The sequence below is a fragment of the Protopterus annectens genome, chromosome 10.part0 (assembly GCF_019279795.1).
Source record: "Protopterus annectens isolate FY-2018-M chromosome 10.part0, PAN1.0, whole genome shotgun sequence".
NCBI classification, from domain to species: Eukaryota; Metazoa; Chordata; order Ceratodontiformes; family Protopteridae; genus Protopterus; species Protopterus annectens.
The window spans coordinates 1659313417-1659334844 of record NC_056744.1 but is presented as its reverse complement, the minus strand read 5'-3'; the positions used below and the strand labels follow the sequence as shown (position 1 = coordinate 1659334844).

At 41.9% G+C, this 21428-nt stretch overlaps 1 protein-coding gene across 2 annotated transcripts in view; it reads right to left on the bottom strand.

Moving 5' to 3' along the window:
* Positions 1 to 15218: 15218 nt before the first annotated feature.
* Positions 15219 to 21428, bottom strand: part of LOC122813871 (putative zinc finger protein 66) — a 172994-nt gene continuing 166784 nt past the window's right edge. For both annotated transcript variants that reach the window (XM_044086411.1, XM_044086410.1), the window contains exon 4: positions 15219 to 16624. In XM_044086411.1, the coding sequence (XP_043942346.1) occupies positions 15927 to 16624 (698 nt within the window). In that variant the 3' untranslated portion in view covers positions 15219 to 15926. The remainder of the gene's footprint in view (positions 16625 to 21428) is intronic.

Below are 21428 nucleotides of genomic sequence, written 5' to 3'. Positions count from 1 at the left end.
AGTGAGATTTACTGGACAGATGTTTCAGGAGTGTTCTGATGGACATCAGATGGACAGGCTACTCAAGAAATTGAGGCCACACAAGTGGAAGCTGCAGTTAAGACCAAAATGGAACTATAAGAATGACCATGGCTTTTGTGCATTCCAGCTTTCTCTAGATGGATCTTTAAATTTCTTTAAGCAGCTGTGATCCCTGGTGTTGTGAGCTCCAATTGCCTGTACATCATGACTACATAGTGTGTCTGGGTTTGTTCCTCTCCGCGTGCTCGACAGTGTGGACACGCCAAAAAGATAAACTTAAGAAAACGTTTGGACTACTAGTTTGGTCACCTCCACAGCCTCTCTGCTTCTATCCAGGTGCTTACAAAGACTATTTTCAATTCAGCTCCACTGAATTGTGTCTTTTAATCTCTTTAGTAGCACTAGCTACTGCTTTGTTAAGCAAACAGGTACTTGTAGTTCTTTTTCACTGAGCTCTGCATTGGTACTGCCAGCTGCACTGTATTCCCCTGCATGACTTCCAAGTTATTCTTACCTTTTTCTATCTTCCCCTGCCATAGTGTTTAAACAAAGCTGCATTTAAACTATTCTAACTCCCCCCTCCCCATACTGTTACACTCCTCCCTTCCTTGTTAAGTCTATCTAACAAGAGTTTCTCCCTAGTCTAAATTCTCCAAATTTTGCCTGCTTCTTTAGTATTTTGTATTTCTCCCAATTTCTGCCTGTTCATTTTGACTATAGGACTCACTCATTCTTTACTTACCTATCCTCCTGTTCCCAGGTCTCTTGTTTTTCTAGACCTTTTCATTGCTTGCATGCAATTCCTGGTCTAGGTCTGATTATACTGTATTATTTGGTCATCCCCTCCACACCTGACTGTGTTAATGACCCTCCCCCTCTTACCAGTAAGAGGTTTCTTAAACCCTGGGAGCCACCAGTAAATTTCCCTAACCAGCTGCGGTCCCTGGTATTGTGAGCTCCTATGGAAGCACTCAAATATTTGCTTTCTCTTAATTGGTGTTTTGGCAAAGTAAACCTTTATTTTAGCCTTTTTTACTGCTATATTTGACAATGTAAACATTTATCAAACTGACTATCATCTTACGATACAGTGCTAGTGGCTGGAACTGCGTTTGTTTTCTATATACTGAATGCTATTGTTTCACCTACTACTAATTTACTTAAGCGCATATTATCCTCGTCATAGATATTGTTAATTTTCTGCTGGCATTTAATTCGACCTCTGAGGTCTAACACAGCGTTGGGAGCTGCACGTGGGTTTTTAAACTGAACTCATGCCTTCCGTTCTTATATTAATTTTGTTTTCTGTACCTGTTAAGACCAGGGCTATATGTGTATGAAACAAGTTACTTTGCTGCACATGGTTTTACAGTTAGTGTTTCTATTTTTATTCTGCAATCAGTTTATATATTTTAGCTGTTTTGTACAAACTGGATTTATTAGTTATCTGTGTTTATCTGCAATCTGTTTACTGACTCTCGCTGAGGTATAAACAAACTATTATTAGAATGATATTGCTAAGTAATTCTGCCGCCTAGTGTTTGCTATAAATTCACCTCGGGATCACTCCAGTGGCTCTACTCGACAGAGGCACTGGGAACCAAGGTCGGGTGGCACGATGCCAGTGTAATCCTATGGGCTAGACTTGTAAAGGCTCCAGGGCCATTAGCCTAGTACACAGCTATGAACCGGAATGACAGTGATATTAGATTTGTTTCACTGAGGTTGTCTAACTCTTATTACAATTTCTTCCTTCTCTATTTTCCTTTAGTGCCTGTACATTGCAACTACATAGTGGGTCCAGTTTGAACCCCCCCATGCTTGAGAGTGCGGACACTCCAAAAATGTAAACTTAAGAAAACTTTTAGACTACTAGTTGATCACCTCCACAGCCTCTCTGCTTCTATACAGGTGTTTACAATGGCTATTTTTAACTAAACTGCACTGAACTTAGTCTTTTAATCCATTCAGTAGCACTAGCTACAGCTTTGTTAAGCAAACAGGTACTTATAGTGCCTTTTGGTTGATCTCTGCATTGGTAATGCCAGCTGCACTGTACCCCCCCCCCCCATGGCTTCCAAGTTATTTTTACCTTTTTTCTCTCTCTTCCCCTGCCATAGTGTCAAACTAGGCTGCATATAAGCTTAATTTAACTCCCCCTCCCCAGATTGTTTGTTATACTCCTCTTTCCTTGTTAAAAGTCTATCTAGTAGATTATCTCCCTAGTCTACATTCTCCTAATTTCTGCCTGCTTCTTTTGACTATTGTATTTCTCTTAATTTCTGCCTGCTTCTTTTGACTATTGTATTTCTCTTAATTTCTGCCTGCTTCTTTTGACTATTGTATTTATTCTGATTACTGCCTGCTCCTTTTGACTACAGGACTCACTCATACTTTACTACATACCCTCCTGTGCCTAGGTCTCTCATAGTTTTTGTAGACTTTCTTATTGCTTGCATGCATTCTCTGGTCTAGGTCAGCTTTTCCCAAATGATCTCCACCCCCCACCTACCTGCTTAAAAACATACCCAAGTCCACTTTAGATTGGATCCTCACTGACAAACCGCACATGCACTATAATCCCTGTACCCCCTCCAGCACTATAAGCAGCCACCTGCCAACTTGCATCTATCCCAACTACAGAGACCTCACTTTTACAAAGACTGTAGAAAACTCACCAATCTTAATACAGACATTTTGAATAATTATCTTTCCTCTATCAACTGCTCTTTCCTGCGCACTCTGCCCATTAATGAAGCTGTAAATTTAACCATGTCATTCCTGACATCCTGAACTCCCTAGATCCCTTAAGGAAAATCAGGGTCAACTCCAGCTATGCCCCCTGGCTGACTAGAAATACTCTCTCCCTCATGGCAAAAAGAGATAAGGCTTGGATACTCTGGCTAAAATTTAAATCACCCTCACAATTGCAAGACTGCAGAGAACTTGGGAACCTCACAAAAAAAAAAAAAAAAAAAAAAAACAACAAAAAAAATCCACCACAATAAGAAAAACTACTACATCCAAGCTCAAACTAACCACTCTACCAACCCTAAAAGAAAAATATTTTGGAGTACTATTAACAAAAATCTTCATCCTGGTACCCCCAACTACCCCCAACTCATTCTCTAACACACCAACAGAGACTGCAACACTTCTTAACAAATACTTCATAGAGACTATTTCCAAGCTCATTCATAATAACTCCTTCTACTACAGACGTCTGTAACACAGACCACTCTACTCCTCTCATTCGGACTGCCATTGCCAACACTTTCTCATTCAAATCTGTTTCTATTTCCTACATCAGAAAACTACTCTTGAAACTTGAACCCTGCTCTCCCTCTACTGAGGACCTTCCTCTTCAGTTCCTTGAAATAACTGCCAACTCTATTGCTTTTCCTGTCTCTATTTTAATTAATAGATCCATTCAAGAATCCATAGCTCTTGACCTCTTTAAATCTTTCTACACTATGCCTCTACACAAAGAGGTATTTCAATTGAACCTAGCAACTTTAGACCCATTGCTATCCTCTCTCCACTGTCTAAAATGGACTTCCTCATCTCTCCCATGAGGGAGAGAGTATTTCTTGTGTTACAGCTCTCAGGCTTCCTTCACTTACACAAACTGCTATCAAATTTGCAACATGGTTTTCGCCAATTTCATAGTACTACCACAGCTCTAATGGCCTTTACTAGTAGAGTGAACCACCTAAGAAATCAAGGACAATATGTATCTGCTGTATTTCTGGATTTGTCTAAGGCCTTTGATATGGTAAATCACTCTAAATTAATCAATGTGCTCTCTCACCTTAACCTCAGTAGTTCCTCCATCACCTGGTTCCAGAGCTAGTTATCAGGACATCAACAGGCCATGCAGTGGCGACAATGCCTTTCTTCTTTTATCTCCCTGTGGCTTTAGGGGTTCCACAAGGCTCCATCCTTGGACCTCTACTCTTCTCTGTTCACCAACCATCTTTACGCATACACTCTTCGTGCATCTCTTATTCAATACACAGATGACTCTACATTAGTATGCTCTGGTCCCACACTACAACAACTCAATTTAGTTACCCAGGAATCCTTCCTATCTGCAGAAACATGGTTCACCAATTCCCAACTCATCCTAAACATCAACAAAACAAAACTACTTGTCTTCCATCCCTCTAGATCTGCACCAGCCTTACCAACTTTTACTACAGAATCCAAAAACAAAACCGTCATCACCCCAATAACTTACACTAAGCTGCTTGGTGTTGAAACTGACAACTTAAAATTCAATATTCACATTGCTCAAACCATTAATAAAGTTCATAAGAAACTAGGTCTTCTTTACAGACATAAACAAACAATTTCTAACTAGAGCCACAAAAGTTACCACCACCCGTACACACCTACTGTCAGCTCTTCTACATGCCTCCCCAATTCTGTCCAAACTCCGTAAAACTGACCTAAATTTGGAAACCGGTTACAATAAAATTGCCAAATTTGCCAATGACGCCACACACAGATCTCACCACTGTACTGTTCTTAAACAACTAAACTGGCTTGAACTTCCTCAACTCCTCTACTTTAAACAATTATCCTTTGCCATAAAAACCCTCATCAACCTGATAAAGTCCCTGATCTCCAAAATCTTATATAACCACATGTCACCTCTAGAGTCCTCCCCTCCACTAACAGACTACTCCTGGATACCATAAGAGCTAATAACTCAGCTGGGGAATCACTCTTTTCTAATGTCATCCCTAAAATCTGGATTAAACCTCCATTACCTCCAGCTCCTCCACAGCACAATTTAAAAAGCTACTTACCACACACTTGGCCAACTCCTGGCTTTGTACATGTAATACTCTAGGCTAACTGAATTCTGTATCTATAGCCAGCTACTGCTTACTTACTGCTAGCCTACACTTAACCTTGATTTACTCCGACCTACTCTTATCCTTGATTTACTCTGATCTACTCTTATCCTTGATCTACTCTGACCCACTCTTATCCTTGATCTACTCTGACCTACTCTTATCCTTGATCTACTCTGACCTACTCTTATCCTTGATCTACTCTGACCTACTCTTATCCTTGATCTACTCTGACCTACTCTTATCCTTGATTTACTCTGACCTACTCTTATCCTTGATTTACTCTGACCTACTCTTATCCTTGATTTACTCTGACCTACTCTTATCCTTGATTTACTCTGACCTACTCTTATCCTTGATTTACTCTGACCTACACTTATCCTTGATTTACTCTGATCTACTCTTATCCTTGAATCTACTTGCATGGTAACTCTCAAAGCATGTTTACTGTAATATAATTTGCTATGATAACACTTCCACTTGAGGACCTCATATAATAGCATTGTGTAAATATTATTTGTATGCTAATGTTCATGTTAAATCCATGTAATTTGTTAAACTTATATTATCTTTATTCTTATACTATTTTATAATGGAGCTTTTCTGCCCAGGCCTCTGCTGAAAAAGGACATGTATCCAGTCGGACTTTCCCAGTAAACAAATGTAAAATAAATAAAATCAAATAAATAAAACCCTTGCAAAATGTATCAACTCTCAACTAATTACATACCTTATCCAAGAAAATCTCCTCACTCGTACACAATACAGGTTTAACCCTAAACACAGCACCTCCACTGCCCTTATTTCCTTCTCTGAAACTCTTGCTATGGCCAAAGACAACAAACTTGTATCTTGCCTATTCCTTGATCTAAAGCCTTTGACACCGTTTCTCACTCTCTACTCCTCTCTAAACTATCCCATCTCAACCTCTCTCAGACTGCACTCAGCTGGTTCTCCAGCTACCTCTCTAACAGACAACAATCAGTTAGATGGCTTAACTCTTGCTCCCCTTTCCTCTCTATCCAAACGGGGGTACCCCAAGGCTCCAGTCTTGGCCCTCTGCTTTTCAACATCTTTACCAATAACCTCCATACTTCTTTCAGTCACTCCTCTGTCGTCCAATATGCAGATGTCTCCACATTGATATCCGTCTCTGAAAACTTGTCAGGCCTGTTAACTACTACACAAAACTCCTTTTCTTCTGTAGAAAGATGGCTCAATGACAATCAGCTCATCCTCAATCCCAATAGAACAAAGTTCCTTTTTTTTTCTGCCTAACTCCCTCTCTCACTGTAAATCTGCCTTTTCAATCTCTTCTCTCAACAAAACTATTATAAAAGTTGAGACAAACTAAACTCTTCTGCACCATTACTGATGACCAACTAGAATTTGACCTACATATCCAACAAAGCATAAAAAAAAACAAATATTGTGCCTACTTTACAGAAATAAAAAACACCTTAGTGCAGAATCCAAATGTGCCCTTGCTCGAACTTTCTTACTACCCACCCTACTCTATGCCTTCCCCTATCCTGACTAACCTACAATCTTCCCTTATTCATAAACTTGAATCAACATACAATAAAGTTGCTAGATTTGTTGTAAATCATCCCTACTCCTCCCACCACTGCCTGGCCCTACAGAAATTTCTGGTTTGAACTCCCACATCAACTTACTCTCACTCAACTCCAAACTGCTCACTCCCTTCTCAATAACCCCACTACCTGCCCATCACTTTCCAAACTTCTGTCCTATTACACCCCCAATTGTCCTCTTCATAGTCTCAATGCCTCTTACTACTGACCTATAAACCCTGTAAAAATATAGGCAAAAACCTTTATAAATACCGTCTCTCATAGCTGGAACAAACTCCCATTACATATCGGAAGTATAACACATGCCAACAACTTACAAAAGACACTAAAAGATCACCTATTTAACTCCAAGATCCGTCACTGCAATCCCCTCACTTAACCTCCTGTATACCTCTGTCTATTCACATTCTACAACTTCTACTTAGGAAGTGTCTTGGCATTACTTCTAATTGTTGTAAATATTAGAACATGCTAGCTTTTCAGCACTGTGACTAAACTGTAAGTTTATATTTTTAGTACTCCCACTTTCTTATGTGACAACTATAATTTGTTCTGTATACATGCATTTCAGTTTGTACTCTACTTTATCTTATGTATAATGTTTCTTTTACTTTTTATTGCTGTAGGCATTATTGGAACTTTTCTCCTCGGGTCTCCACTGAAAATGGGTTTTTTGTAACTCAGCTGGACCAACCTGGTTAACAAATGTGGAATACATGAAAGGTTTGTGATCAAAGAAATGAACAAAACGTGTAGGGAAGTGCCATGGGCCACACCTGGATGAATCCACCTCAGAGGTGCTTTCCAGCTGTAGGATTAATTCAGCAATAACCCATGGCTAGGTGTGGGTAATGCTGAATTTACCCACGGTTGGTGCAGTCTTGAGGGTGAAGCCCGAGTGACCAGACAAAGCCAACAGTGGGTAAATCCAGCACTGCCCACATCCGGCTGTGGGATATTGCTATTATACAATGATATTATTTAAGAAAAAAAAAATACTTACTTTTCTTAAATAATGTCTTTGTATAATGCATCCATGCTGTCCTTCCGCATTTTGCAGATATCCTGTTTTTTTTTTTTTTGATGCACTGCACATGCATAAGGGACTTGTGCTCCCATGCTTACCCAGTACATCAGTGCTGTGCAAAGGTCGCAATGGAGGAAGGAAGATCTCTATTGCTTCTTCATCTTCTTTTTTTTTTTTTTTCTTATTAAATATAAAAAAGAAACTGGGAGACTTTTTATGTTCGGGAGAGTTGGGACAGACAAAGCAAAAAGGATAATCAGGTAAGGTTTTTAAGTTTTACAAAACGTTCCTGATTATCCTCTTATTTTTGTCTGTGCTGTCTCCCTCATTTGTTTCAAGTCTTTCATTTTCTTTTTTCATTCAAAAAAAGAACAAAAAAGTAAAAGAAAATGACGAGATATACTAACGGGAAAAAGTCTGGGCGATCGGACCTTTTTCCGTTTGTATCTTCTCGGATTTACAATGGGCACGCTGGTTGGGCTGGCCAATCAACGTGCTCATTTTTAAATATTAATGGGCGGTCATTGTATAATACAGAAGTTGTTACGTGTTCAGGATGGAAACAAATCACAGGAGGACATTCCCTTTTGTGCTACAGACTACTGGACAGACATGTGCAGTTTCAACAGAAATCAAATAAGACAATGTCTTCTCCTGGTATGTGACTGGTTGCTAGAAGGCCATTTGTGGACACAGCCTATTCTTAAACACACACATATCTATATAGATAGCTATATACAGACGTACACATATACAAATGCACATACATAGATGGATATAATATATACATGCACACTTGCATAAATACACATATGGATTATATATCTTCATATAACTATACATTAGATATAAATATACCTATCTCAATACATATACATCTATAAATACACATACACATACACATACACACACACACACACACACACACACACCCATGGAGAAACTGGAGAATGTCCACTCACCTACAGGATGTGTTTTGAAGCACATTACAGCACACAAAGAACACCCACAGGGGACACAAAGAGGAAATACTGTCTCCACACAGAAGGGAACACAGCCAAGAATTAAAATTGTAAACCCCTTGCTCTGATGTGGCAACACTAGTCACTTACATTACATCACACCATTATATTAGGGAAAACTGTTATGCTGTTGGAATCATTCTTAGTAGCAACCAAAAGCTATGCTAGAGTGATTTACTAGGTACCAGACCCTTTAAAGAAGTATATGTTAGAAGACTGCTTCAGAACAATTTGGGACCAAAAGAAATTAATAAACAGGGAGGGTACTTAGAGAAAGGGGATGAAGGTGGGTTAAAGAGATACGGTGATAGCACAGAAGGGAAAGCTAAAGGTCAAACACTAGTTTAGGTACACAAGTAATAAGGAAGTAGGGGGCACATGGAGATAAACGAAAAGTACAGTTTTGTACCTACCATAAATGTAGATGTCCGAAAGGTATGCATCTGCAGTCCTAACAAATGGGTTGTCCTGGCCTCAGGCAGCCCTTCGGTCGGCCGGATTCCAAAGTCTGGGTCTGGCCTCGGCTGATGTCGCACTTCACCCGATGTCATAGCTGCAGTTCAGCGGGTATAAAGGCATCAGCCGACGCCATTTTCCTCAGTGTTTCTTGCCCCAGATGCCAGGTGCCCTCTAGGAAGGCTAAATTTGGATAAATGCAAATGTTTCCAAACAATAGAGAGCAAATAGAAATAAACATGTATATACATATATACAAACAAATACACCATAATAGATTCCCCCAGCTAGCTACAAGATGGGCAATTACCCTAGGAGTACCACAGAGGGAAGGAGGGTGGTAATCCTGACTGCAGATGCATACCTCTCGGACATCTACATTTATGGTAGGTACAAAACTGTACTATGTCCTTCAAGGATGCATCTGCAGTCCTAACAAATGGGTAGAATACCATAGCCAAACTGGGGGAGGAGGCACTAAGGAGGCACTAAGAGTTTATGGTGTAGTTAAGATCCCTTGCAAAACAGCAGTGGCAAAACCTGCTCGGGATCTGGAGTATAAAGGTAGATTTATAATGCTTGGCAAATGTATGCACGGAGCTCCAAGTAGCAGCCTCTAAAATGTCTTTGGTAGCCACTCCTCGTAAGAAAGCTGTAGTAGTGGCTGTAGCCCTTGTGGAGTGAGGGGTCTGATGTTTTCTGGAGTTGCCTTTCCATGAAAAGAGTAACAAAATCTAATGCAATTTCCTATCCATTTTGAGATTGTCTGTTTTGAAATTGCTTTTCCTTCCATTACTGTTGCATATGCTACCAGAAGCTGGTCAGTTTTTCTATTGTTCTTGGTTCTGTCCAGGTAGTAGCGCAATTGTCTGTATACATCCAAGGTATGCAGCAATCTTTCCCCCCTGTTCTGCGGGTTGGGGAAGAATGTTGGTAGGTGTATTGCTTGGTTTAATGATACCCTGGAGACCACCTTTGGCATAAAGGTAGGATTAGTTCTCATGGACACTCTATCCTGATGGAAGATAAGGAAGGGCTGTACTGCCATTAATGCCTGTAATTCAGAAACCCTTCTAGCTGAAGTGATTGCAAGCAGGAATGCAGTCTTCCAAGATAAGTACTGTAATTCTGCTGTTGCTGCTGGTTCAAAAGGGGGGAGTGTCAACTTTTCTAACACAAAGTTCAAGTCCCATGTAGGCAATGGTGGTTTCCTTGGTGGCTTTACATTTTTAATTCCTCTGAGAAACTGCCTGAGTAGAGGTTGAGAAAAGACTGGAGGATCCATGTTGCTGAAATTGCTGATGCATGAATCTTAATGGAGGAGTAAGACAGACCATTGTGGAAAAGCTCTGCTAAGTATTCCAGGATGTTAGCTATGTTTGCCAATGATGCATCTACTCCTTTTGTTGCACTCCAAATGAGATATCTTTTCCATTTTGCTGAATAAGTTTTCCTTGTTGAGGGTCTGCGAGCATCCAAGATAATGTCTTTAACCCTTTGAGATAAATCTGGGTTATTTTGCCTTGTATAATGTTCCAAGCAGCTAGTTGCAGTGTTTTCAAGTTTGGATGCAGGATTTTGAAGTTGTTCTGTGTTAGCAGTAGAGGTAGTAGGGGTAGAGGCCATGCGTGTTCCCGGGACATACTCCTCAGTAGTGGGTACCAATGTTGTCTCGGCCAGTCTGGAGCTATCAAGATGATCCTCGGGTGATCTTCTTTGATATTCAGTAGCACTTTGTGCATCAAAGGAAGAGGTGGGAATGCATATGCTGTCAGGTTTTCCCAACTGAAGGATAAGGAGTCCACCTTCCAAGCAAGTGGGTGGTATGTCCTTGTGCAGAATTTTTTCAATTGGTGGTTGTGTGGGGACGCGAACAGGTCTATTTCTGGCAGTCCCCATTTCCTTGTGATGGTTTTGAAGATGTCTGGATGCAGCATCCATTCGTGGGCATCTGTGGTGGTTCTGCTTAAGATGTCTGCTAGTATATTTTCTTTTCCTGGCACAAATATGGCCTGGAGCTGAATGTTGAGGCTCAGGGCCACATTCCAGAGATCCATTGCCATCCGGCATAGAGGATATGAATGTGGGCCTCCCTGCTTGTTGATATACCACATAACTGTGGTGTTGTCCGTCCTTATCAGCAAATGACCCTGTTGAAGAAGTGGCCTGAATGTCTGAATTGCCTGTTTTACTGCCAGCATCTCTTTTTGATTTATGTGTAGGTTCATCTGGTCTTGAGTCCATAAGCCTTGTATGCACTTGTCCACCATGTGTGCCCCCCAACCGAGGTCTGAGGCGTCCGTGGTGATAGTCTGGCTTGGGTGAGGCCTGTGGAAGGGCAGTCCTTTGTTCAGTTGACAGGCCTGGGCCCACCACTCGAATTCTTGCTTCAGGCATGGAATTATTGGAATTTGGGTTTCTAGGCTGTGCTTGTGCTGAGACCATAAATTCCTCAGGTACCATTGCAACTTCCTCATATGTAGTCTGGCATGTGGAATTAATATTATGCAGGATGCCATGTAACCCAGGGCTTGCAGGATTTTCCTTGCTGTAAGCTGGTTCTGCGTTAATGCCATGAAATAGAGTGGTAGCTGCTTCTGTTTTTCTGCTGTGAGGAATGCCATCTGGTTTGATGTGTCCAGTTCTGCACCCAAGAAGGTTATCCTTTGGGATGGTATCAGCCTTGACTTTTTTGTGTTGACTGTGTATCCCAGGGCTTGTAGCAGGTGAATAACCTTTTTCAAATCTTTTGTTAATTTGTCTTTGCTTTCCGCTTGTAACAGGCAGTCGTCCAGGTATGGATAAATTTGAATTCCCTGAAGCCTGCAATGAGCAATTACTGATGCCAGGCATTTCGTGAATACTCTGGGCAGTAGATAAGCCAAAAGGCAATGCTGAGAATTGATAATGCTCTGATCCTGCAAGAAATCTGAGGTATCTTCTGCAATTTGGTCGTATGGGGACGTGCAGGTATGCCTCCTTGAGATCCAGAGTCACCAGCCAAGACTCCTTGCCCAGCATGGGAAGAAGTTGCTGTAGGGTCAGCATCTTGAATTTTGGAACAATGAGATATGTGTTTAGAGCGGACAGGTCGAGGATAGGTCTCCATTGGTTTTCCTTTCTTGGTACCAGGAAAAGCCTTGAATAAAATCCTTGTCCTTGTTCCATAGCCGGTACCTTTTCTATAGCTCTCATCCTTAGTAAGTGGTCTATTTGCTGTAGAGCGTTTGTCCTTTGGTTTGGAGGTAGGTTTGGCATTCCTCTCTTCCTTGGAAGAGTATGGAAGTGAAACCTGTAGCCTTTGTCTATTGTCTGTAAAATCCATTTGTCTCCTGTTATGTAATGCCAATTTACTGAAAATAAGGCTAGCTTTCCGCGTAAGGGTGCTCCCAGTTGTTCCCTGGTAGGCGGTTTCAGAGCCAAGTCACTGTGATTGTCCTGTGGAAGTGGTAGTGGCTGGATCTGTGGCAGTACTTCTCTGGCTGTTAGGCTGCCACTGACGTCCCCTGTAGGCACCTCTGGATTGACCTCTGCCTCTAGGGCGTCTATTTCTGCTTCTCTGTGCTCTGGTGGTGTCTGGAAAGGACCAATTCTTGGAAGGCCAGTTCCTACTAAATCTCGGAGGCTGGACCTGTAAGAAATCCTTGACTGTCTGGACAGATTTAGCTTTTTCTTCCACCTTCTTCAACACTTGCTGTGCAGGGGAACCAAACAAACTGTGCTTTTCCATGGGAGCATCTAGAAGCTTTGACTTTACATGGTCTGGTAAGGATTGCTCTTTTAACCATGCATGCCTTCTGATCACTGTACCAGTCATAGCTGATCTAAAGGAAGCCTCCAGTGCATCATAGCCGCATTTTAAGGAATGATTACTGACCTGCTGAGTGTTATGCACCAAATCCTGAAGGGACTTACGGTCTAAAGGCTCAGGCGAGGACAGTTTTTTAGTGAGCTGATCTAACAGAAATTCCTGATACTGAATCATGTGGAATTGACAGTTTAAGGCCTTAGCCGAAAGAGTAGCAGAAGTATAAACTTTTTTACCCCATCTCTCCAATGCCCTAGATTCTCTTTCAGAGGGAGGGGGTTTTGGCAGAGGCAGCTGCTACAGCTTTGGGGCCCTGTGAAATAGTTTCAGGATCTGCAATAGGAGCCTTATACAAATGATAATGTGTGTCCGGAACCCTGTAGTATCTGTCGGGCTTAGCAGGGGCCGGAGGCAGTGAGTCAGGGGCAGTACAAGCATCATTAAATGCATCATCCACAACTGTAAGTACTGGAGGAATAGCTAAAGGCCTATGCTGTGGTAAATGTAAAAAGGTCCTAAGCCTTTTCCTAGAGTCTGAAAAATCCTGGCCCTGCCATTGAAATTGTTCCCTCATAGCATGCAAGGTTTCCCCAAAAGAAAATTCCTCAGGAGGAGAGGCAGAAGGTATGGAATCCTCTGCATCAGAGTCCTCATATGGAGAATAAGGGCCTTGTGGAAGATTTGTATTTTCTGAATCATCAGAGGAGTAATCTGAAGAAACTGGCTCAGGGGGCTCTGCTCTAGGCCTCTTCTCTGGAGGTGGGTGAGAGGCCCTGTCTGGATTTTCCGTAGCAGATTCAGCCATGCTGGAAGAGGCCTCGGTAGTAGGAGGCATGCTTTCGGCCAAAGGAAGAACCGCAGACTCGGTTTCAGCCGAAACCGAGACACTCGCGGTTGGCTTAACCGTGGTTTCGGGCGAAACCGTGGACCGCGAGTGTCGGTCCTTTTCCTTACGCTTTTTAGCTAAATGTGAAGTCGGAGTCTCCGACGGCATGATATAAGCAAAAGCGGAGCCAAAAAACTCCTCTGCAAACTCCGACCGACGTCTAAGTGTCTGTCGGTTGAAGGAAGCACAGGCTAGACAAGCTGCTACGTCGTGGTCTGGGCCTAAACAAGGTAGGCAGTAAGAGTGGAAATCTTTATGAGGTATTTGTTTCCCACAAGTTAAACAGTTATTCACTTTTTCTGACATCGGCTGAGGCAAGAAAGAGTCCCCAACGGGGTACTTAGCTTTTTAGAAGTCTTCGGTAGTAGCAATCTCTGGTTCTGACCGACCGGCACTTGCGAACAGCTTCTGCTTCGGGCGCCACGCGGCAAGAAAGACTGAGGAAAATGGCGTCGGCTGATGCCTTTATACCCGCTGAACTGCAGCTATGACATCGGGTGAAGTGCGACATCAGCCGAGGCCAGACCCAGACTTTGGAATCCGGCCGACCAAAGGGCTGCCTGAGGCCAGGACAACCCATTTGTTAGGACTGCAGATGCATCCTTGAAGGACATCATTGAAAGGGGAAGCCAGAAACAAAGATAATAAACTGAGTAAATTAATAAAGAACTGGAATATAGTATATGAAGAGGAATGGGAAAACTGAAAGTTTTAAAAATATTAAGAAAGTTAAACAGATGATGTGCGGAACACGTTAGATGAGAGGATATAAAAAAGCAATAAAAAATCAGAAGGAGAAAATAAAGTGTAAGTAAGGTGTGGAAATTTCTTTGGAAGCTGGCCCAAAAGAAGACTGTAATGAATTGTCAGCTGGTATATGTGCTTCAGCAGAACTGAATAAATAATAATGTGAAATGTTTTAAGGATGAAGACATACTGAAACCAAAAATGACATGTGCAACTATTTCTCTGTATTACAGAACCTACATTTATTAATTTCTCCTGCTTTTTCTATAGACTTTGTGAACCAACATGTACATAGTTTGAGTGCCATGATTCTGTCGAAGATTGACAAGATGTGTGAAGCACTTACTGCATTTAGCATGTTTATTTGATGAGTGGCATGAGGCTTCTGCAAACTGCTGAGATGTGTGATACACTAACAAAACTAAAACCAGCGACTAGCAGCCGAACTGTGTTGAAAACAATAAAAAGTAACCAAGAAATAAAACACAGTGCAGCAACCAGGGCAAACAACATAAAAACAGGGAGGCTCCATAAGAAACTCTGTTTAATGTGACAAAAATACAGAAGGATAAGTGCTTTCACATATCATGCTTCATCAGATCCTAGCAGACAAAAAACAAGACAAGACATCCAATCACAAAATTCAAGCAATTCATGATGCAATGGTCTAGATCTCAAAGCAGGCTTTAAAGGAATAGAATAATTTAAACCAGGTGACCTATCAGCCTGGAGTGCTGCTATCCATTGCATTTCCAATAACCCAGTTTTGTTGACGATACCCCCCCCCCCAACAGACTCACTAACAATACTAATAACAGTGAACTTAAATGAATGACCTGTATTATCTCTAATAGGTTTATACAAAGCATTCAAGCAGCTCATTCTTCTAATATCACCTAGGTGCTGCAACACTCGATCTTTCAACCTTTGATTGGTCTTACCTACATATAAAGAAATGCAGTCCATGCAGGTTGCTAGGTAAACTAAATTAACTGACTTGCAGTCGGCATGCACCTTAAACTTGTATAATTTGGATGTAGATGGATGAACAAAAGTATTACTGCATGACATAAAATCACATGCCTTACACGATCTACAAGGAAAGGTACCAAATTTAATCAGAATCTTATTAGATCTCCTAAAAGGTCTATAACAGAGATCCCTTTTTAATGTAAGATTGTTTCTAAAAATAAAACTAGGGGCCTAACCAACTATCCCTCAAATAGTGTCATCTGAACGTAAGACAGACCAATTACATTTAACAACTTCGCAGACAGAGTTAACATTACTACTATATGTCAAAGAAAAAACACACCTAGGTCTATTGTTGATGTTATTACGGGTGTGCACCGATCTCCTATATAAGAAAGTGTACCTACAGTCTGTCTAAGGTCATCGACCTCTTCTAATTTCAGAGCTACATCAGCTTCATGATACCCCCTTTCTATCAATTAATTTACTAAATGACACGTGATACACTTACCGAATTCGGTACATTCATATCACTTCACTTCTGTGTGAATGACATAATGCCGTCGAAGATTGCCGAGTTTGCTGAAACACTTACTGCATTCGGTACAATTATATGATTTTGCTCCAGTATGAGTGGCTTGATGCCTTTTCAGTTTAGAGGCCCATATGAAAGACTTACCACATTCGGTACATTTATGTGGTTTCATGCCTGTGTGAATGATGTAATGTTCCTGAAGATTACTTAGCTGTGTGAAACACTTACTGCATTCAGTACATTTATATGGTTTCAGTCCTGTGTGAATGACTTGATGCCTTTTCAGGCTACTGGCCCGTGTGAAAGACTTATTGCATTCAGCACATTTGTGCGTTTCTTTCTGTGTATATAATCTCTTAGTTGTGTCATGTTCAGAGCTCCTGCTGCAGCCATGTCCTGAGTGAAGTCTTGGAGTAGGAGTAAGAGAAAGCTCATCATACACCTTCACTGGCTGAGTACGTGGCGGTAGATGCTCTGTTGCGTAATGTGTTGCAGGTGTTCCATTATCACATTCAGGGTTTTGGTGGCAGTTATGCTTTGATGGAAGTTGTGGTACACGAGTGACATAAACCTCATCAATGTCCTTTCCAGGCTGAGACCTCTGCTGGAGGCTCCTTGTAGGGCCATGTAACTGTGATCTCACAAGTGTTGGCTGTTGACTGCAATTCACATTGCAGTCTGTACTTTTCATACCTAAAGCAGATTATTTGAAAGTATTTTATCACAAGAACAAAAGAAATATGCAATGTATTTTATCAGAATGACATTTGTACAGTTTAGCAATTTAAACATTTTTGGATTTGTTTTCATTTAGTAAGTATTTTATTCTGTTATTAACAACACTAATAAAATAAGGTTAGGTAATTCAATTCCACTTTTTATCAGAATTTCATCAATGTGAGTAGGTGTTTAGTTTATTTCATAGGTTCATAAGTGTGTACCAGGGCTAATGGCCCTGGAGCCTTTAGAAGCCTAGCCCATAGAAGTGCCCTGGCATAGTGCCGCCAGACATTAGTTCCCAGTGCCTCTATCAAGTAGAGCCAACTGGAGTGATCCCTGGGGTGATCTTTCCATTTCCCATCTACTCATTAAGATTTCTCTTGAAGAGGGCCAGTGAGGTGCTATGCTCGACATGTATGGGAAGTCTATTCCATAGCATGCGCAGTCTCTGGGTTATGAACCTGTCCCTCCAGCATGTTCTGTTGATTGTGGTAATGAGGATGAGGTCTCTGGAGCGTGTGGTATGGAGGGATTGGGATTTCTTTAGATGTAGCATTTCTAACAGAGCTGGGTCAGACATGGCTTTGTAAGTCAAGCAGAGATCACCTCTAAGTGGGCAATATGAGACAGAGAATAGTTGGAGTTTTGAGTCTGTCATGTAGGACATGTGTTTAAGGCCTAGGATCCTATTTGTGAGGTACTTTTGTGGCCTTTCCAGCTGTTGCATGTGTCTAGTGAGGTACATGCCAAATGGGGCATTATACTCGATGATAGGCCTAATGAGGGATGAGTAGAGAGAGACCTCTTTCTTCCTGGATGCAAAACCCTTGGTAAACAGATGTGCAACATAGAAGGACTTTGACCACAGTGGCAATGTAGTGGTCGAAGGAGAGGTTGCTATCAACCTGTGTCCCCAGATCTTTTATAATGCCTTCCGTGGGCTCCCATCGATGTGATAATTAGTGGGAATTGAGTTTTTCCCAAAGGGGATGATGACACATTTTTTGGCATTAAGCTTAAGGCCATGGTTTCAACACCAGTCATTGGTCTCAGTGAGGCTTTCTGTAGGATGTCTACATCACTTGGGGTGTTAATAATGGCTCCCAGCTTGCAGCTCTCTGTGAACTTGGTCAGACAGAGTCCCTCCATGTTGGCCTGGACTTCTGAGAAGTGTACGCCAAACAGGAGAGGACCCAGGACCAATCCTTGTGGGACTCCACTCGTGACTTGTCAGCAGTCTGACTTGGGAGTCTGCTACTTTCACACTGTGGGTTTTATCTGTGAGTCAATTTGCAACCCACCTAGTGATATAGGGGTTGATACTTAGTTTGGTGAATTTATCAATAATTCCTGAGTGGGGAATGGTATCAAAGGCCTTGGCCAGATTGAGATAGGCTGTATGAATTGCCTTGCCCTCATCCACAGCTCTTGTGACTGACTCGAAGTCAACCAGGTTGAGCAAGCATGATCTACATTTCACAAAACCAAATTGTGTGGGATCTAGAGTTTGGAGATTCCCTATATCCTTGTTAATTAGGTCCATGATGATGTGCTCCACAGCCTTAAATATCAGACTAGTCAGGCTAATGGGGCAATAATTCCCAGGGTCTGTAGTCGCTCCCCCTTTATGGAGAGGGATGAGTGTAGCAGTGTGCCATTCAGTATGGGCAAAGTCTGAGGTGAGGCTGTGATTGAACACAGCACACAGATGTGGTGCCAGTTCACTTAGTAGTACCTGGCATTCCTCCGGTACTGTGACTGGTCCTTTAGGGGGGAGAGAGGGGTAAAGTTGGCACTGAATCTGTTGGCCAGTATGTTGGCAATATCTGCCATCTCAGTATAGGAGGTGCCATTGTGCAGTAACTCACAACAAACCTTGGTATTGCCGTGGAGATTCTTGATATAACTAGGCTTTGTGGTTTGTTTTTAGTGTCTGCCACAATACCGCTTTCATAACTGGCTTTAGAGGTTTTGATGAGGGATCTCAACTTTTGGTGAGGCTAATAGGGGAGTTTTTCCAGTCTTGGGACTTCACCTTTATCTGCAACAGTTTCTTCCTTTTGTTGTAGAGTTTACTAATGGCAGGGGACCAACAGATTGGCTTCTTTTTTTGGAGAAGAGCATCTTGGTTCTGTTGGGTCTGGCTAGTTCCATGCATTTATGTACGTGTTCATACAGTGCATTGGTGTATGATTTGGCAGTCATGCATCTATTTTCCATTGACATGGGTGCTGTGAAGTTAGCCACCTCTGTTTTTAGGCGCCCAAAGTCAGCTTTGGAGAAGCTTTTCATGGTGGTTACCTTTGAGGGCAGTGTGGGTGAGATGTGGATTTTCATGGTGACTAGTTTGTGGTCAGATCTAACCAGGGAGGAACTGACTATTGGTGTAGTGCAATGGTTGCCCATGTTTGTAATAACCAGGTCAAGAATGTTGCTTCCTGTAGTGGGGGCAAGAATAAGCTGGTCCAAGGCATTGAAACTGATGAATTCCAAAAAGAGTTGGGCCAGTGTGTATTGATGCATGAGTAGTCTTCCCAGTTGATGGAGGGGTAGTTGAAGTCACCTAGTATGAGTGTTAGGTTGGACCCTAATAGCTTCCAGGGTGCTTAGGAATGTGTAGTGAGAGTCTTGGGACATGGTTTGGGACCTATAGCAGACTACAACCTTCAGTCATACTCAGTGTTAGTTGTACCTGAAGTATCTCAGATGCGTTATACTGGGCTACTAGTCTGGAGGTGTGCAGACCCTTTATGAAAATGGAGACACCACCACCTTTGGAGCATCGGTCCATGTTCTGGGGCCAAAATGTGTGGAATGAATTGTAGCCTGGTAGTGCAGGGGTGCTTTCTGCTGCTTTAAACCAGGTCTCTGTTACAGCACAAACGTCAATGTTCTCCAATTTGAGGAGTGCTTCAAGCAAGTGCATCTTGAGATTTAGACTTTTAGTGTTGAGCAACATGACCCTCAGATTGCTTGTATTTATAGCTGTTATGGTGGTAATTTGGTCTTTGGAACATCGCCTAAAAAAGGCAATACAGGGGTGGCAAAAGCCTTAGAAAGTATACGGTAACCCAGGAGTGATAGACGCAGGCCATCTCTGGCAAAGCATTGAGGTCTGTCAGTGATGTCATCCCAAGCAGACAGATACTGGATCTCCTTAGAATAACACAAGAAACTTAGCCAATTGTTGAAGTCAATCATTTTCTGCTTGTACTGCAGTATCATTCTGGGTGATGGCAGGATGCTGCTCAGGGCTAGGGTCATACCTGCTTGGGCCACATAATCCAAGAGTTCCTCCATGACTCTTTTCATGTAGTCCTGGGAGGTGGATCTCAGGTAATTCACACCCACATGGACAGTGACAGAGTCATACTTGTACTTGTGTGGAGTGACCTGAGAGCTTGTGTTATGTGTCACGTTCTGGCACCTGATAGACAGCTGACTGTTACCTTCTTATTCAACCTAGTGAGTGGGACATCAGTGTGCCTCACTATCGAGTCAACTACGATTAGTGTCTTAGGGGCTTAGGTTGAGGAGCGCACTGTGTAGGTGAGTTACATGTCTTGTGGTTTGTGCTGTGTTGTGGTGGTCATGTACGTTTCTGCTTTGGAGGTCTCTGCTGCTTGGGTAGATTTCTGTTGACAGCCTCCTTGAAGGTGGGTGTGTGGTTTGAGTTTTTATGTGAGAGCTGTGATGGTGGGTGTTCTTTCAATCAACTGCTCTTTTTTTTATCAGGTAGCCTAAATCACAAACTTAAGTGCTACTTTATAGTTCTGTAAAAGTGACATATGGCCCCCTTCTCACCTTTCTTCCCAGTTTACTCTTCCCTCCAAAATAACAATCTTCCTCACATCTAACTTCTGGCATTCAAAATTCTCAGATACATGCTTCACAGTTTGATCTCTGTTGTTTCCCCGTTCACCTCTCTTTGGTTAATGTACTGTCTACTTCACTATAGTTCATCCCCTGTCAAGTAGCTACATTTAACCACAACTTTATAACAAATCCTCTCTATGTTCACCCAGTCTTGCTTAAAACGCAAAATGATGAAATACTGCTTTTTCCTGATATAACTTTGACAGTCTAACATGTGTCAATAATTTTTACTGCAGCAGTGATCCATATCATATGCTACAGATATTACAGAAATGTGAGCAATTCACTATAACTGTAGCTGTTTGAGTAGGACCACTTTTGTAGTTTGAGCTTCCACACCTTTAGTAGTTTTAGTCATGTTGCATTCTGGGAGGAAGGAAGAGCATAAATCAGGAATAGAAATTGCCCTTATCCTCACCTGTACCTGTCTGAATCCACAGCTTTTAAGGCAGAGCACCACAGTATGAATGCTTTAAATACATGTTTAATTATGATGTATGGACTCCATCCACAGAACACAGCTTTCATCTTCACTGGTAGATGATGAGGGCTGATTGCCTTCTTATCAAGGATTCAGGTATGCATCTTTACATGAAGAGGAATCTGTCTGTGTTTGTGTCTACAGAGTTTTGGGAAATGGGTTGGCTGGGCACATATCTTCCTGCAGGTAATCCCAGTATGTTAACAACTGTGCCACAGTAGTGACCTTACTCACAAATATTAACAATAATGCCTGACAGGATTATGGAGACACAACAGACTGCACAAGGATGTTGTTAGGTTCCTCACAGAAGATAAAGGGAGTTCCCCACTCCAAGAAGATCCATTATTTCCTTATAATATGCACCTTGGACAGCATTACTGTGCTTAGCCAACAATCTCTGAAAGTCTCAGAAGTTTT